Consider the following 19,092-nt stretch of genomic DNA (forward strand, 5'->3'; position numbering starts at 1 on the left):
ATCCCTTCAATGGGCCATGACCAGTACTTTTTGAACGAGCGAAGCCCCAACCCTGTAGCAACAACATCGTTCCTGAAGTAAAACGGAACTGACCCTGGCAGTTCTGGTGTTAGCCAGTGGGTGGTTGTCTGTTTTGCAGTTTTGTAACACAATGCACACATAGGAAGCATTTTGATGTTTCAACCACACGGTTGGCGGTGGTTGTGTGGTCAGGCCCCTGGACTTTTGACATGATGCCTGTGGGCTCTATTTCTTTAGTATGATATCAATGTACTGTTGGGATACCGATGATATAAACAGGTTATATGTATGAGAAATATGTGAAGTAGGTAGCCCAAATAAGAGTTTGTGTTAATCATGTAAATGGAAAGTTAATTTGTCTCGATAAATCGAACATCTCTGTTTTTATGTTGGATTCTTCAGTGCAGTACCCAGCCACTTCATGTGTGTCAAGCATTCCTTCCATTACTCAGCATTGTGGTATTCAAAAGGAATTTCAGTTACAGTGGTAGGATTCTGTCTCCTAATACCGAGACTCATTTGTTTTTTTGGTTGATTTAGATGCATGTTTTTGAGATGGTATCACTGGAGCTTTTGTTTGGCAACTTAGAATTCAGATCATTTTCAATGTAGGCCTACTTTACTCCTGTTGTCAATATGTTGCTGCAACATCTGGGCGTACTATATCATGGGGTAGGGGGCCTGGGTAGGAAACAGATCCACTGCTGGAAGTAGCTTGTAAGGAAGTGGGTAAGAGGGAGCAATGCTGGCTCTTTGGAGGTCTAAGGGGGTCATGTCAAGGAAGCAGGTTCACAGCAGGGAAGTATAAGTATGTGTAAGCTGAGGTCAGCGTATGAACTGGACTAGCCGTTCACAGTAGGCCATTGCAGGACGGTGCGAATATAGCCTAGGCCGGTGAACCGCGCTGAAGACATCCGCGATTAAACCACCTCCTGAACTGATGTCATTAAGTGGAACATATTAAAATGAAAGCGCTAGTTGTATAGTAAAAGCAATTAGCAAAGACACGGTGACCTACTTAACTTCAACCGGCGTGACTCTGCTTTTGCAGGGGATGCGCGTTGAACTCCGTCCAGCTCCCTGTCCAAAAACGAGCTTGATAGAACTCCTTTTTTAGTTTCGTATGTATGTATGAGGCGCATTCTAATAACAACGCCCTCGTTGACGGTCATTTTACCATTAAAGAAACGAAAAGCTAAACGAAAAGATAGAAACGGGAACAAAAAAACGATTTAGGGTATGTGGTGCTTTTAAAACCTCCCTACTGCGTTTGAATGTCCTTCCAGTGCCAGCTCACTGATCACGGCGGAGATACACCTTATGCTAAGCATAAACGCGCAGTGTCCGGAGCACAAGGCACGGTTTGTGCGTGTTTTCCGCGGAGAAAGGCTCTGTACAGCGTGACCCCTGTCTGTGGACTCCCGTCGCTGTGAGTGAGGCCCTTTGACTGCCCAGCTGAAGGGGGATTCCCGGAGTCTGTGCGAGACGGCTGGCGGCGTGCCACGGCGAGGAGGGGACGGTTTTAAACGGGGCTAACTCCCGTGACTCGGATTGCTGAGATAACTGATTTCCGACTGACACAGAATCCCAGTCAAATCAAAGGGCCAGACGATGCCATGCCGGCATTTTAAAAATGAGAATCGGATTGGTCTCCGTTTATACTTTATTTTAATCAAATTACGAAAGCAGTTGTGGAATATGTGCACTTTTCAGCCATTGATCTTTGACCATTGTATTGATGGTGATTTTATTGATAATAATGATGATGATGATAATAATATGAATAATAATATAATTTTGTACATTGAAGTAACACTTGCATTTGTGCTGCTTTTGCGTGCAAGTGTTGCGTGAACCCCTGCTTAAAAAGGAATGTAGTCATAACCTTTACAAACAGTCAAACTTTTGGTAATGGCTAATTGTTGTGTTTATTAAGTACTTGTTCAGGTTGCTTTGAAGATTCATACAGTTCTGTTCCCATGTCACAGGTTGTATTCTGACAATAGCCAGTCCCTTCAATTACTGCTTTCTGAGAATTGGAACCGTTTCAACAAGGTTCATATTTTCAAGAGAATACCAAAAGCTATATAAATATAAAGAACATTGGTGAGGTTACAGTCCCTGGAGGGTTAGGGAGAATATAATCCACGCCAAGTTTATACATTTCCAGTTCCCAGTCATGGGAGACTGTTATCCTACCTACAGATAAAGGCCTCTCAGACAAGAGTTTTGCTTTCATAATGCAGACATTATTATTATTCTGAAAGGTTTTCCGACATGCTGGAATGTTGAAACCACACTCGGGTTTGGGCCCGCTATTAAAATTAGTTGAGTTTAGGCACCTTATTGTAACTTTAAGACGTTTTCCAGTCTTGAATTAAAAGATTAATTCCAGCTCATGCTGTGAATTCCATCATTTCATTTTAATGTCTGGCGAAAGGCGTATTCAGTATGCAGTCTGTGAAATTACCTGCTATTTATTTGTCTATAGTGACACCTACATGTAAACCTATATACTGCAGCTTTGCTTTGCTGGTCTAAGTAGTTATTTGCATAGCCCAGGGGTCAGCAACCCGGGTCCTGGAGAGCCGCAGGGTGTGCTGGCTTTTGTTGTTACTCTGCGCTGAATGAATCAATGAAAGCAATTTATTACACCGTTGACTGACCTGGTTTCTTGGCTTTGAATCGGTTCCTGCTTTTAAGAAAACAGAAACCAGCACACCCCACAGCTCTCCAGGACCAGTGTTGCTGACCACTGGCATAGTCACTGAATTTCATTTTTTCATGATCAATTTTTGTTTATACATACCAGTCAGCTTTTTAGAATAGTTTTAATAAAGGTATCAAACCTTGTTGAATGTGTTATAATACAATATTACCATATTTTCCGAAGGCAGTATTTTAGTTTTAGTTTTTCATTCTTCTTAACAATACCACTAATCTGCATTGCTACTGGGGGGGGAAAAAACAGCTGTACTTCAGGAAACCTCCCGGGAATTACAGGTGGTGCCGCTCTAACACAAAATTCCTCTCAGCATTGCAATTTCTGGCCTTGGACTGAGACGCGTACTACCGCATCCCACCACTAGAGGGCTCCCTCAGTCGCTGAATGCTGTGCGGTTGTACCGGATGTTTGGCCAGATTTTCTGCAGAATATGAGGACAATGCTCTGCCCTGATAACTCTGCCAGGGCACAGTTCTCTCGTGGGGTTTTTTTGTCTGGAGATAAATGTGTCCAGCGTCTGGACTTCTCTCTGTGCTTTTCATTATTTATATACATGTTGGCCCAGTACTTTTCCTCTGACTCGCACATTTCCACAGGCAAATTCCATGCATTTTCATTTTCCTTTCTGTTGGAATCAGCATTTTCCTAGAGTTTTAGTGATATGTGGCACAGTCACGTTATCACCAGTGCATCTTGTATGCTGACTTAAATTGACTTGAGTACAGTGAGGTTTAAAATATGAGCTATGATGATGAATCCTCTCTCTTTGGCTGAATCCTGGATGCATTATGAAACAGTTGAGTGATTTGGGATTTGATTTGGGTAACTTTTTGTTACCACTTTGGTTTTCTGTCATCAATAATACAACACAAAATGACTTTTTCTCCTTTTGAAACATTGGAAGGTCTTTGTAATGTGCGCACATTGTGTACAGTTTTTGCATGATGTATATCAATCCATTGGCTAAATGCACTTATTTTTCCTAGCTTAAAGCAAATTAATCACTTACATTTTGTTTGGTTTCCAATGTCATATTTATACATACCTATCATAGAGTTCATTTAACTGTGCAGTGCTAAATCTGTTTTAGATGTCCTCCATAAATGACTGGAGGAGATGAGTGTGCTTAATAAGCTGTTACCAAAAGGCTGTGTCAGTGTTATAACTTTGCCAGAACATTGCAGCAACATTGTGAGAACACTTTGTTAGCTGGGTGTCTACACAGGAAATGGCACGCCTCTACGGTAAACTGTGGCCCCCAGTGGCGTAAATCCTGGGGGCTTGTTGTATATCTCGATGGGGCTCCGTAATTTCCTGGCTTTTATCTCATTGGAATCAAGGTTGTCGTTGTGTCCCCCTCTTCTCCCATGATGCAGCAGGAGCGGGAAGTGGAGGTGTAACCACAGGGGGGGAAGGGAAGGGTGAGGGGCGTTTAACCTCAGGCGCGGTGGGGGTTAAGCTGGAACGGGGGAAATTTGCTGGGTTTGCTGGAAGAATTCATCAGCCGAAGTGCATGTCTGCTCCCAGGAACGGCTGTTGAAAGCAATCAGTGGAGACACCAGGAATCCTGATTAGCGGGAAGGCCATTGTGCTAATACTGTAAGACCCCCAAGCGGGGACCTCTCCTCTTAGCCTTTTAAGTACCGTCAGTCACTAATAAAACAGTAAGCTGCATGTCTGCTGTTTTTCTTCTCCAATCAAAGCTTGATGTATGATACTGTTCTCAAAGATAAAGAGAGTCTGTGATTCTTGTATGCCAAAGTGTTAAATGCGTCTTTGCCAGATTTATTTACACCATGATCCATTTCATTTATGTATTCCTCCATTATGGTATGTCAATAAGAATAAGGCAGCATTATTTATAACTGGCAGGGCCCTACATTCTGTTCTTTTATGTGATTATTATGGGAGGCCTTTGAGGCACATGTGGTATTGTGGGAAATGTAGTACATGGGATTGGTGCAGTAACAAAATTAGTATAATTTGCTTTGACCGTGATACGTTTTGAATTTTGACATTCCAGAAATGCACGTGCAATTAATCAATTTTAAGAGATGCAGACGGACCTCAGAACAGACGGGATGTGTTTGTCTCACTACATCCTCACTAGGAGACGGCTGGGACTTTCGAGGTGCACGTAGGTTAACTGCACAGAGGTATATGCGCCTGGAGTCCGTTTGAAGCGTTGCAGTTTCGGTGAAAACTGCATAAATCTGTGCATTCGAGTGTGAAAGAGCATCAGTCTCCTCCCATTGGCAGAGCTGAAATGGAGGTGAAGGAGGATAGATAAAGAAGAACCCCCCCCAAAAAAAAAAATCCCCCAAAAAAATCTGTGGAATTCCAAGATGATCTATGGAAAGCACAACCCACGCACTGTGTGGCGTAGGCCTGAGGGCGAGACGGGGTCGGCTCTAAAGCGGTCGTAAAGACTCGTGTCAGAGGCGAGCTTGGCGAGACGTTGTCCAGGGATAAGCGGCCTGTCCGACCCGATTACTGGAGCGGCCGTCGGGATGTCCGTTCAGTGGGTCACGTCGTGCGTCTCCCTCTGTCCTCCTCCTTCTGGCTGCGGGGCGCGTAGTTTCTGCGACGCTGTAAACTCTGAGAGCTCGAGTAACTGCAGCAGGCAGCGTCCGGGTGGGCTCCCGCTTCTGGCAGGCGACGGAGTCAAAACATTTGCCCCCGAGAGGAATATCACACACATTCCATTAGCGCTGCGCCCACCTATTACGACTGTGGGTGTTGTAATACACTAACAGATGGCTAGCTTTGTGGGCTAATGCAGGAAGACCCCTGCTGATTTTCGAAGTATTACTAAACACTTCTTGGTATCTGGGTGTGTGTGGGTGTGTGTACAGTATGTGTGTGTGTACTGTATGTGTGTGTGTCTTTCCTCTCGTTTCTGTAAGCGAGTGGTTTGCCAAATCTGCCATCAGGCAGGAGGTTTATTGTGCCGTGACATCCTCATGATTCAGAGACAGGTCCTTCGTCCAGTTAACAAAAGGTTACCATCGAAATTCTACCGCTGAAAGTGTATCCTCTTAAATATTTTACAGTATCTAGCTTTCTCCTCCCTGTTCCTTCTCCTCCTCCTCTTTCTCCCGCCCCCTTCCTTGCATATCTTTCTTCATGAGAGGTAGGAAGGCTTCTGACTGCCAAAGCACGGCACATTCACTCTGGAGGAAGAGTATTATTTCTGCACAGAACCACAGGTCGCTCAAAAGCGGGGCTAGTGTTTTCCCGCAAAATGTGTTTCAGAGGCCCTGTGTTTTCCCCTGTGTGGTAATGTGTTTCAGAGGCCCTGTGTTTTTCCCCTGTGTGGTAATGTGTTTCAGAGGCCCTGTGTTTTTCCCCTGTGTGGTAATGTGTTTCAGAGGCCCTGTGTTTTCCCCTGTGTGGTAATGTGTTTCAGAGGCCCTGTGTTTTTCCCCTGTGTGGTAATGTGTTTCAGAGGCCCTGTGTTTTTCCCCTGTGTGGTAATGTGTTTCAGAGGCCCTGTGTTTTCCCCTGTGTGGTAATGTGTTTCAGAGGCCCTGTGTTTTCCCCTTTGTGGTAATGTGTTTCAGAGGCCATGTGTTTTTCCCTTGTGTGGTAATGCGTTTCAGATGCCTCACCAGCAAAGTCCGTAAACAGCCAAAAATAACACCCTCACCCCACTTGCTCTGAGAGATGAATTGGCTGAACCTTTTCAGTATTAGCAGACCCGGAGGTTTGCACTCGTGCACCATTAGGAGTTAAAGTGTGGATTTACTGAGCTCTCATACCCCAGATTAAGGGTTAAGTTTGTACTGAGCCCACTCCTGCTACAATGCCATTCTTCGTGGCTTTGGAAATGTTTGCTCTTGAATGGCTAGCACACAGGTCATCGAGATCTACAGCCTGATCATACCAGTAAAATATTTTTGGTATGTTTTCAACAGTTCACGTTTTTAATTATACTTTGTAGTTTATCATTTATAAATAGCCCTATGAGTAATACAAGGACACAATAGCTGCTACAAATAATTCAGGTTGGAAAGATTTGTGGAAATCCTGCAAACTTCTATAAACAATTATTTTTAGTCTCTTGTTCTGGTAACATATCATGAAAGTTTGAAAATATAAACAAATGTTAAGCCCATATTAAGTGAAAAAATGATGGACCTCAACACTGGGAATAAGTTAGGCCATTTAATGTGTATTGTAAATAAAAATGTACTATTTAAAGAGGGCTTTGATTTTTAGTTAAAGGCCCGGCTAGGTTTTTTTTACTGAACACAAGAGGAAAAATTTAAACGTCCCTTGAGGGAGGGGGTGGGTTTGCAGTTTAAGTGCTTTTCTGTATGTTGTTTAAAAAAAAGAAAAATCTTTGGATAAGCGCAAAGCCTGCTAAGACGCACTTTTACAGCCTGTGGCACAAGCTGCGATATCTTTTGTAATTTGTCAGTATGGCATATACTTTCTCCATCACTTCAGCTCGGGTTGAGCTGGCTCTGCTTTTATGTCTTCAAGCTTGAGGCCTCACTCACCCCGTTCACACATAATTTTCCTTTCAGGCCAATGTGGCGTAAAACTTTGACGACGCTGCATTTTTTTTCAAAAACGGAATGGAAACATGATTTATAAGAAGTTATTAAATTGCACGGTTTGCTCACTCCGTTTTGTGTATTGCATGGGTTTGCAAGAGTATTGCTGAGCTGCAATGAGGACATTTCTTCTGCGTCTCTTTAACTGCACCGGGTCGTATTTGCTGCAGTTACCTTGGGAGCGATTCCAGGCTTGTGGTTTTTTTTAAAAGCCCTTGTTGTGCGTCTGAGATCATCGCATTCGGTCAGCTCACCAGGCCCTGGATGAAACGACCCACGATCCACATCCAGCCCTTGTTCTCTGGCGAAGTCTCAGTCACCGTGGAGAGATCTTAGCTGTGTGGACCTGCGCCAGGGCTCGATTTACAAACATTGCCTCATGCTATCACATGCTGTGCATAGCCCAAGGCAAATGCGCTCTCTATTAGCAAATAGCAAAACAGTAACAAATGTGGAGCCTTCATTGCTAGTGCTATTTCGTCATTTTTAGCTGTAGGCCATCTCTCATTAATCGCACGTTGCTGATACTTTGCGATGTGTGTGTGAAGAGTGGTGATATTTGACGTGTTCATACGAACGCTTTGAAGAGGATTCCGGTTAACCTGCGGGGTAGGCATGTGCTGTACAACACAGAGATAGGAAACTGGAACGGGACAAGGGGAACATGTGCCTGAATGGGGGAAAAAAAAGCCTGTCTTAACAAATGTTTTAGTTTCATTAAGAGAATTTTCTCTCTCTAGTAGAAAATATTAGCTTGTTTTAAGTTACCGTTTGCTTGAAAAAAGAAATTTTCTTGGCAAATCCTGCAATGAGTCTCGCCTCATTGGCAATAAATATGCCTTTTGTAGCGAAAAAGGAATAGAAATACGATTTTAAATCTAAATATAAGACGGAATACTTGCTGAGGCCGAGTTATTTTTTGGTTTTTGCAGCGACCAGGCCTCCCCAGGCCCTTCAGCCTCCCCCCCTTTCCCTCTTAATGTATTTTCCAAAAGCCCCAGCTTGGGGTGCCTGGGCCTGTGAAAGAGGCTGATTTAGCTCCAGCGCCGGAGGCCAGGTCTGGCCGCGGGTGCCCCGGGGTTACGGGCTCGCAGTTGGAGCATCTCCCCGCGTCTCCCCGTCCCACAATGGGCCTCATTCTCGCCTCCCGCACAATGACCTCAGAGCCGTCCCAAAATGAGCGCATTCATCTACGTGTGCCTCACAATGGGCCGGATTGAGAGAGGACAGAGCCGGTGGAGGGGGGGGGGGGCTGGGGCTGGCGGGGCGGGAGAGGGGTGCCGCCGGTGAAAAGGCCGTTTGTGCCCCGTGTGAGGATTCTGGGGCGGAGGCGGGGGCTTCAGACAGAGGTGTGAGAGGTGGGGCCAGTCCAGCGGTTTTACACCTTGGCTCTCTGGCTGTGTGTGAGTGATGTGTGGGACTCACAGGGCAAGCAGTTTCCACAGTTACTCAGCCGACTTTACACTGCAAAAAAAAGTTTTAACACATGTTTTAGTCTTGCAATAAGATTTTAAGTCTTAATTTCTTTTTTCAAGTAGAAAATATTAGCTTGTTTGAAGTTACTGTTTACTTGACAAGTGACATTTTCTTACCCTATTGGCAAATCTTGAAATGAGTGAAACTCTCTCACCTCATTAGCTATGTTTCTGTTGTGCCCTATCTAGTGTGTATTTCCAATTCATGCTGGGATAGGCTCCAGCCGTCCCCGCAACCATGACCGGGAATAAGTGGGTTAGGCAATGGATTGATCAACATCCTGTTGGTCTGCTTGATCTCCATCTCTGTTATGGAACAGAACGTCTCTGATGGTAGATTCCGGGACCTTCTTTCCTTGACCGTTCAGACTGCAGTAGTTCAATTAACCTAATGATGAGAGAGTGCTGAGTCACAACCCGCTGTTTCCATAACAGGGTGGACATGAGTCCAAAAGGCAGTACATCTCTGAAAGAGTAATGCAGTTCACCGCAATACATATGCGTACATTCACTGGAATAATATTTGCCATGTTAGTATTGTTTATGCATGGTTTTTTAATGGTATTGAGGGATGGTTGGAGAACTTTATTGATAGTTGACTGTTATAGGTTGCTTAGATACGATTTTACATTTCTGCCTGCCCCTGCCCAGTCTTTGAGAGTGTTATTGCGCTAGTTCTGCCCCGCTTTCCCTTACCTTTTCCTCACCTCCTCTCTGATTGGCTCAAAGTGGGTTGGGTTCAAAAAGTGACATACCTCCAGTACAGTGTGTGGTATATGTACACAGGCAACTCACCTCACCTGAAGTCTGCTAAAAATAGGGCCTTGAGGGACATGAGTCCTCTTTTTTCTTCTCTCCCTCTCTCCCTCTCCCTCTCTCTCTCTCTCTCTCTCTCTCTCTCTCTCTCCCCCCCCCTCCTGACTGTCCACTGCAGCTGACGCGACCGCTGACGGCTAACCGGCAGCGCAGCGCTAGCCTACGTCTCTCTGTCAGCTCCCTACGACTGGGGGCGTAATCCAATAACAATCCGTTAAGCACTGAGAGTTTAACAGGTTCCCTGTCTTAGCTAGGGAGGGATTTGTCAGGGAGGGCTTGTCGGGAGGGGGGTGGGGGTTGTTGATATGGGGGGGGGGTGTACAAACGGTGCCGTCACATGATTTGATAGTGTCCGTTGCTGCAGTGGCAGCAGCTGCCCGTTCTCATCCCTCTCCCTCCCTTCCTTCGGCCCTCCCTCACACACACACGCACACACAGCCACACACACACACACACGCACGCACACGCACACACGCTCTCCCGACAGCGCTGCTCTGAGCGAGGCAGCGTGCAGGCTGGGTGTGCGCGGGGTTTGATGAGGGTTTCGGAGAGGAGGTAGCCCTGCCTGGGTCTGTTTGGATCGCCGCAATCTGCCCCGTCCCTAACCATGTCCCTCTGTTGCTGCTTCTTTTTCAGGGACTTCGGTACCTCCAAACGCAAGTCAGGTAAGAGCACCGCTTTTCTCTCTCTCTCTCTGTAGATAAACTTAGCCCTCCCAGCTAACAATACATGTTCTCACAATGTTACTGGAATGTTTTGGCAATGTTATAGCATTGCCACTACGTTGCAGCAACGCTGTCAGAATGTTTTGTCGTAGCTGGGCTGCAACCTGTTGCACTAGCTGCACCCCGATGGGTCATCCTGCTACAACGTTGCTATTTGAATCAGTATTTTGTGTTCCGATTGTTTCTCTAGGAACTGTTTGTTTCTTTAGAGTCTGTATCACTGCCATGCAACTGGGCCTGGTGTGTTTTGGACTGGGTATTTTGTGCATTTTGACAAATACCGTAGCCTCGTAACGCTTCAGGGTGGTGGCCCTGTGTCAAGTGCACTTGAGGGATGTTTGGAATCGACGTCCGTAAAAACCTGCAGATTTCTCCTCATTTGTCACGGAGCCGTTTTTAAGTCCTTTGCATGCACAGCTCAGAACGTTGCCAGAATATTAGGCTTTCCCAGTGTGACTCACTGGGCTAGGTGACTGATGTTCTTATTTAAAGAAGAGATACTGTCCGAGGAGGCTTTTCTGCTCTCTACCATGAGTGTGTGTGTGTGTGCGTGTGTGCATGCATGCATGCATGCAGGTGTGTGTGCTTGTGTGTGTGCATTTTATTCTAAGTCTTTATGTGTGCAGGAGGAAGTGATAATGTTTTCTTAAACCTGGACAGTAGAATCCGGAGTTGATTGTAACTTTTGCCGATATCTTCCCAGACCTATAAATGACATTTCTCTTACATCATGTAATAGAACACCTGTCGCTATAAAGGGCAGTGAGAGAAATTGGGTTCAGAAGACAGAGTTGTCACCTGTGCAGCGTTGTAACGCTGTGCACTGGAGTGTTTGATTATCACCTCCCACAGAGGAGCCATGCATTCTCAAATGTCTCTGTTTGCTGTCATCCCCCTGTTCCAGTCAGCTCGCCGGATTTTTAAGGGAGATGACGAGGACTCCTTACATAATTTATTGGCTTAAGAGCACAGAAGGCATTATCAAGAGATGACAATGCATATATTTATTCAGTGCTTATGTATTTTGCAATCTGCAGACATTATTGTTATGATTATTATTACTATTATTTGCCTTTTCGTCTTTGGGGTTTTGTCCACTGAAACCATGCTTAAATCTGGACTTAGGCCTTAAGTGGATTTAGGCCTTATAGCAAGAGAGTAGCTGCTTTGTTATGTTAAAGCTCGCTCACATACACTATGACTGCAGCAGGAATGCTTTGATGTATAAACTCATGTGATGTCATATGGTACAGGATGGTTAGCCAAATAAGCTAGGCTAACAGAGAGCAGAGCACCTGTTTTGTTCAGCTATGATCTTTATTCACTATAGACTGGGTTGGGTGCAGGGAGCGGTGTCTTCACTACTGTTGCTGTGGGTGTGGGTGTGTGTGCTCGGGCATTTGTTTAAGGAAGGGCGCTGCAAAAAATGACTTAAGGAGTGTTTTAGTCTTGTAATAAGACGAAAGATCTTTTTTTTTTATTTATTTTTTTAGCTTAAGTAGAAAATATTAGTTTGTTTTTAGTTGCTGTTTGTTTGACAAGCGAAATTGCCCATTGCCAAATCCTGAAAGGAGTCAAACCTCATTATTTTAATCAAATAAAAGAATAATAATTTATTCTCTCAAAATAAGAAAAAATGCTTGTTGAGAAAAAAAAAAAATCCTTTTTTTTGGCAGTGCGGGTAATCGTGCTGTACAAATGTAATATTGGTGATGGTTTTTGCATGCAGGATTTGATGGTGAATATAGGAAACATACGTTTAAACCCTTAAGGGAACGCCTTGAATAATTGAGAGGCAGGAAATGCAGGGTGGTGGTTCAGCAGTGCTCCTCTGATGCTGTATTAGAGCACTTCTTATGTCCTGAGTGACTCATTCGGTCACTTCCTGAGGGGAAGGAATTATGGGAGATTGATTATTGAGCCATCTTTCTCTGCCAGTTAGTTATGTTTCTGTAAAGAGCCAGTGCTTCTTTAAGTTGGCTTTTTCAGTCATTACCCTTTTCTTTAAATGCAAAGCCATTTAAAGCAAAGCAATTATTTATTGGATATGGTTAATACTGCTGTTTATAGTCTTTTCCTGTCTGATGAATTCCCTGATCTGGACTTTCATCTCGGTTTCTCTGTAAGACAGGATAAATCATTTGGGTAATTCTTTATAGATTTGCTTGGCTTAAATGAATCTCTTTTTTAGGCAGTTGCCTACAGCAATTAGCTAGATACATGAGAAAGATATCTTTGTCATAATACTACAATAGATAATATGCCCATATGCCTTTGCAGATTCTAACTAGAAGTGAGAATATTAAATCCTTCTCATTGTTTTCATATTAAGAGTTTGGGATGACACTGACGAGACCAAATTTAGGTTAATCGTAGAGGGAAGAGAGGTCAGCAGCAAGTTCACCCTGAGTGTGTTCATCCTGCTCTGGACTCAGTAAAAGCTCCTGATGTACTGCAGGGGACCGGGCCTAATTGAGTTACATCAGGACCGTGATCGACTCACAGAATAACAGGCCAGGGATTGGGTCTGATTTCCGGGCCTGGCCTCCCCTTATTTTTAGCAGACTTCGACAGGTGGGGTCATTTCATCAGTTTGACATTAATTCTAATTGGAGGGGGGCTTGGCCGGCTCAAAATGCCCCCCATTGATCCTCCCATTGTAATTAAGTGGCTTCGGTCCATCTGTCTTACAAGACAGTGTTACTTCAGCAGACGTCTGCGCATGGACCATACAGAGATGTATCCACTCATCTTCTGTTAGCAGTAACCAAACCGTCCTCTCCCGTGCACATATGCTACCCACATATGGAAGCCACATTGTTTCATTTCGACACAAAAAACAAACGTTTCAAATCCATAAAAGTGAGTTAGAACCGTATTTATTAAAATGAAAATCTGAACTGAAAGCTATATAAAAATGCAGGGCGTGTTTTTCCTTTTGCTGTTGCCGTGGTAATGGAATGCAGAGCTCAGAAGAGAAAAAAATAATTGAGCTGTAATCATATGTTGCATCATAGTCTTGTGCACCAAAGAGTGGAATAAAAAAAAAAAAACATTCAGTTAATATGTTTTAAATATGTTTTCTGTTTTAAAGCATTAAAAAATTGTCAAATATTCTTTCTCTGTCTTTTGAGTCATTTGAGGGTATATCATTTAAAGACTGCTGCCCCACTCACTGAACGATAAATACGTCCAAAAGTACCTGAAATGAAATGTTGAATATGTGGCCGCAGGTCTAGAGTGGTCCAGTAATTGGACAGTGGCCTGGCTGTTACCCTGTCAGGTTTGACGTAAGGCTCGCTACTGGGCAAACCGAAAACTGAATTAGAAACTCCCTGCAGCCATTAAAGTCAGCAGACTTTGCAATTTAGCTACCTCTCACTCTAAAATATGTCAATTTTGGTAAGAAATGAGATGAGAATTTTCTGATGTAACACTGATTTTAACTGAAAATGGTGCCGATTAGGTTCGTACATTCAATTGAACAATTTGGAATGGTCTGCAAAGTTCCATCTTCAGATTTATATGAGACTGCCTTGAATCAGCCTTTGCACGGATTTAATCAGAAAAGTAGGAAAGTGGTGCAAGTCTGTGGTACATTTGTGCTAGGGCTGCAGCATAAGATCCCAATAATTACATGCTATTGGTCTGTCCTGAGACTTTAATGAAACTATGCCTCAATACGAGGATTTCCCCTGGACCACAGACATTCTGGCGGTCTGGGCGTGCTTCTCGAACCCTTTACCTGCCATGGAAGCTCTAGAATTACCACACATCTGCACATTTCACATTATTCCGGCTATTTTTGCATATTATTAGCAGTTATATTTGTATCCCTGCTCGCCTCTCTTACAATGAGTGAGTAGGCCCATAGTCCGAATCCAGTTCACTTTTAGAATTATGTGATGAAGTTTACATCTGCTCCTGAAGAGTCAGTTATTTAATCATTTGATAAATGTCATGATTATTCATTTGTTTTTCAAACATATGTACAGGTTCGTGAACACATTCGATCTTGGTTTGCTTGTTGATTGTCAGCAGATACCGTTGATATCCCATTGAGTGGTGAAAATACAATGACCACCACTGCATCTTGTAATGTCCTGCCTCATATTATCCTTTGATAAAATCCATGTGTGCTCTGTAACCATATATCAGCCAGATCCAAGAGAGGGGAAATTCCAACCGTTAACTTCATTTTGTGTCGGTGGTCATTGATGATAGCCTGTTTGTGGATTAGGCCATATTGGTTTTGAACAGTTTGGACCAATTAATTAGTTCCACATTTCTACATCCGGTAGATAGTCCCACATCAGTTCCATAGTGCCACAGTCCAGCCATTTCCTCTGTTTCTTGCACAACAGTTTTGATAGCTCGCAAGTTATTTGATTTTAAAGCTCAGTCTTCTGTCTTATATGTTTTCGGACATTTGGGAATTCCCCCTTTTTTTTTTTTACTATCTGTTTCCGTCCCCCCCTTGATTTTAAACGATTTCAATATCTAATTGCATGCTGGGAAACAAAAGGGCTGTTGTTTTCTCACTGCATTATGTATTAGCTGCATAATTCCCATCTGACCCAGAAGTTGGACTGTTGAAACCATTTTAATGATGTAGACACGGGGAAAACCTACAGGGCATTGTTTGAGGAAAAACAGCTAATAGCGGTATCACTAATGCTAAGGATTATAAGCAACCCCCCCAAACATCTTTCTGTATCAGTGGATGGTGGTCTGTTGGATAAAGGATCTCTACAGGGGGGCCTGTAGCATAGTGGTTAGGGTAAACGATTGATTGACACGCAAGGTCAGTGGTTCCAATCCCAGTGTAGCCACAATAAGATCCACACAGCCATTGGGCCCTTGAGCAAGGCCCTTAACCCTGCATTGCTCCAGGGGAGGATTGTCTCCTGCTTAGTCTAATCAACTGTACGTCGCTCTGGATAAGAGCGTCTGCCAAATGTCAATAATGTAATGTAATTTAATCTCTGCCACTGTGGACCAGACAGATGAGCAGATCTTAAAGGTACAATAGGTAAGGTTTTGTGTTAAAACATTGTTGCAAGAACATTGTAAATCCCTTCCTATCATTGAAAAAAGGCTCACTGACATGTTGACTCACCTTCTGCCTGTGTTTGTAGTCCTTAAATTTGGGTTTCAAAACATGCAGTTGACGGGCCAGCACTCTGTACCAAAACATCGCATAGCTGTACAATAATTCAAGCTCATTGGTTGAAAATTGGTTCTAATTGCCACAGCCAATGGCGTTTCAACATCAATGCGTTTACAGAGAAGGGGGAGGGATAAACAGCGTTGTGGTGGTGAAGATGTTTGTTGCTGCAATTCCTCTCTTGACCGTTAGAAGTGTGAAATGACCTATTGTTCCTTTAAAGCATTCACATGGAATAAACGTAGTGCTGTTGAGGCTTTAGTGGACCGAGTGTACAGTGACTGAGCGTACAGTGAGTGAGCGTACAGTGAGATATAAGGCTCTCACAGTGGGATAAGGCTCCCCCAGACTGGTGTTTGTGTTCGCTCTGGGACAGCGGAGTGCCAGGAGCATGTGAGAAGCAGATGCATAGCGGAGCTGAACGGACGTGGGGGGAGGTGGGGGGGGTGTTTACGTGGCGAGTGGAAATGATTTCAGTGTGACGTAGGAGTGGCTCGCAGTGTTTCTAGGGGCTGCGGAACGCTGGGGGCGGGGCGGGGCGGGGGGGAGGACTGTCGGAGGCAGCAAGGGGTGGAGCTCGCAGGGTGGGTGGTGTTTTCAGGGAGGCTGGGGGGGGGGGGAGTGTGCTTATGCAAAGAAAGGGAACTTTTAACGCTAAAATAACCAGGGATTATTTTAACGTTTATAACCCCCCCCCCACCCCATTTTCTTGAATGTGAGAGCGTCTGTGAAGCAGGCGTCCGCCCAACAGCACAGCATTGTTGTGAACAAGCCGGCTGCTGTGCTCTTTTCCGGAAATGGAAAGGCTCAGCTCAGTTTGCCCGTTAGCAGGACAAACGAGCGCATTGCCAGGTGCAGCCCGAAGGCCGACTTCAGTTAGCTCAACTCAACTTTGCATCTTCTGGGGAACTTTTGCAACTTGTGACCGGTACTTCCATCCCGTTCATTGCATTACATGTAATTTGGCTGACGCTCTTACCCAGAGCGACGTACAGTTGATTAGACTGAGCAGGAGCCAATCCTCCCCTGGAGCAAGGCAGGGTCAAGGGCCTTGCTCAAGGGCCCAACGGCTGTGCGGATCTTATTGTGGCTACACCGGGAATCGAACCACTGACCTTGCGGGTCCCTGTCATGTACCATAACCACTACGCTACACAACCATCATCACTGCGTTCTGTCTGTGTTTGATGTCATTACCAGTACTTAGTTTACCTGCATTTTTCAAGATTTGGCCAGTTAATAGCAATCCATTCAGGAGTCACAAAACGAGCATTCATACTGCCTAACACAGGTCAGTGAAGCACGAAGACCTACACTGTACGAGCCTTTTTGGTTTGGTAGAATTCATTCCATGTCGAGTTTGAAATGGCATATTGATGAGAGCGGTAGTTTTTGGCAGTACTCTGTACTGTCACCTGGAGGAAGGCAGCTGTGTCTGAAGAATGAGCGCGGTGGGAGAGATCGATTAGCCTTACATGCTAACTCTGTAGCCTGCTCTGGCAGAAGGCAGCTGCGTCTGAAGAATGAGCATGGTGGGAGAGATCGATTAGCCTTACATGCTAACTCTGCAGCGTGCTCTGGCAGAGAGGCAGATGTGTCTGAACAATGAGCGCGTTGGAGGAGATTGATTAGCCTTACATGCTAACTCTGTAGCGTGCTCTGGGAGAAGGCAGCTGCGTCTGAACAATGGGCGCGTTGGAGGAGATCGATTAGCCTTACATCCTATTAGCCTAACATGCTAACTCTGTTGCGTGCTCTGGCAGAAGACAGCTGCATCTGAAAAATGAGCGCAGTGGGAGAGATCGATTAGCCTTACATGCTAACTCTGTAGCGCGCTCTGGCAGAGGCTTGGCCAGCCAGTAGATCACAGCCGAACAGAGGCATTTCCTGTTCTGGTGCCTTTGTGTTTTGGTCATGTGACCCTCATATAGCTCAGTGTTGCCTTGAGCAGAACCGGTGGGGTGGAAATCTCTTTAACAGAAGATTTCCTTTTTGTGCTTATGCTCTTCTTAGTATAGGAAAACTGTTTCTGGTGTTTTAACAATTATATTTTGCTCAAATAGCCATATTTGGGTAAGTGGTGAGGAATAAATTTAGGCATATCAACAGCATATCATAGTGATATCATAGTATTGTTCTTTGTTGAGTATGTGTTGGGTGTTTAAATTGTTCAATCTGTTGCATAGAGGAAAAACATTTTGTTGAACAAGTTCTTGAATTGTAATAAAAAACTGCTGTTTCCATCACATATCTATTGTTTTATGTAATTTTTCAGTGCCACTCTTAGTATCAGCAGCACAGCTCATGCAGTTACCATAAAGTAAGTTTGATCGATGCTGATCTATATCAGACCGTATTCGTATTCGGCCCCTTTGGGTCGTATAAATACATAGCTGCTATATGACCACATGTCATTATAGAGCATACAGATGTTCCCTGAAATGGTGCTTGGTTTTGAATTAACCCTCAGGTTGCCATATGCGCACAGCTAGGTCAGCTGCAGGCCACAGTTTGGGATTTTAATGTGAATTAATTCAAACGAGGCAACAAAAAGAACATGCGTCTGAAGGGTTTACGCCCCATTGTTTCTTTCTTTTTCACTCTTTAAATGTCTTCATTACACAGCGACTTTAAACAATTATATGAACGGAACACAAAACACCACAACAGAACAAGCACATAATAAGCCTACGTTGCAACACCAATTTATATAGGCATCAATACGAATGTATTTTTAATGAAAGGACCCAAAAACAATTAGGGGGAATGTGGACATGTGAGGGCCGGATAAAAAAAAAAAGCTGTGACTATTTGAAGTTCGTCATGTGCAATGTTTGTCCTTGGCCTCGCTGCGCAGTGTGTCTGGTATTCGCCACGCCTGTGAAAATGAAATATGGCGACCGCTGCCCTTAGTGTGGGTGACTGGGTCTGGGGCGAAGAGGCACGCAGATGAACAGATGTGGAGATAACTTCCTCCTGCCTTTTGCTATGACCTACCAGCTCGTATCTCATGAAAGAGACCTGTGTTTTTTTGAGTGGTACGATGGTGCAGTGGGTAGCACTACTCGCCTCACTGCATGAAGGTCCTGGGTTTGAATCCCGGCCTGTGTGGAGTTTGTACGTTCTTCCATGTCTGGGGTACTCTGGTTTCCTTCCTCAGTCCAAAGACATGTAGATTAGGTTGATTGGAGGGTCTAAATTGCCCCTTGGAATGTGTGTGTGTGTGTGTGTGTGTGTGTGTGTGTGTGTCCTGTGATGGGTTGGTGGCCTGTCACCTAATGCATGCTGGGATAGCCTCCACCACCCCCTGTGACCCTGACCAGGAATAAGTGGGTTAGCTTATGGACATTTGTTTTTGTTAGCCAGTTTTTAGTCCAGTTTGGAGTGTCCAGTAGTATTGGTAGGCCTGCCCCATCGACTATATCCTCATTTGTTTTGGGATAGCAAGCACAAACCTCTCCTCTTCACCATGCTCTGTATGGTGGGGCAGTGTGTACCACGCTCAGCTGATGCAGTCGGACTGCAGACTCCAGTAGCATGTAGCCTGTAGCCTGTACAACCCGGGGAGGTTGGTGATTCAAGTCCCGGTGTAGCCACAATA

General features: G+C 44.5%; 1 protein-coding gene across 8 annotated transcripts in view; it reads left to right on the plus strand.

Annotated features, from left to right (window-relative positions):
* Positions 1 to 19,092, plus strand: part of sh3pxd2aa (SH3 and PX domains 2Aa) — a 97,496-nt gene that overhangs the window by 35,130 nt on the left and 43,274 nt on the right. For 6 of the 8 annotated variants that reach the window (XM_061232816.1, XM_061232819.1, XM_061232820.1 and 3 more), the window contains exon 6: positions 10,236 to 10,264. In XM_061232816.1, the coding sequence (XP_061088800.1) occupies positions 10,236 to 10,264 (29 nt within the window). Of the gene's footprint in view, positions 1 to 10,079; positions 10,265 to 19,092 lie in introns of those variants that run through there. The other 2 variants (XM_061232823.1, XM_061232824.1) reach the window with 2 other exon arrangements.

Source organism: Conger conger, chromosome 2 (genome assembly GCF_963514075.1).
Source record: "Conger conger chromosome 2, fConCon1.1, whole genome shotgun sequence".
Lineage (NCBI taxonomy): Eukaryota > Metazoa > Chordata > Actinopteri > Anguilliformes > Congridae > Conger > Conger conger.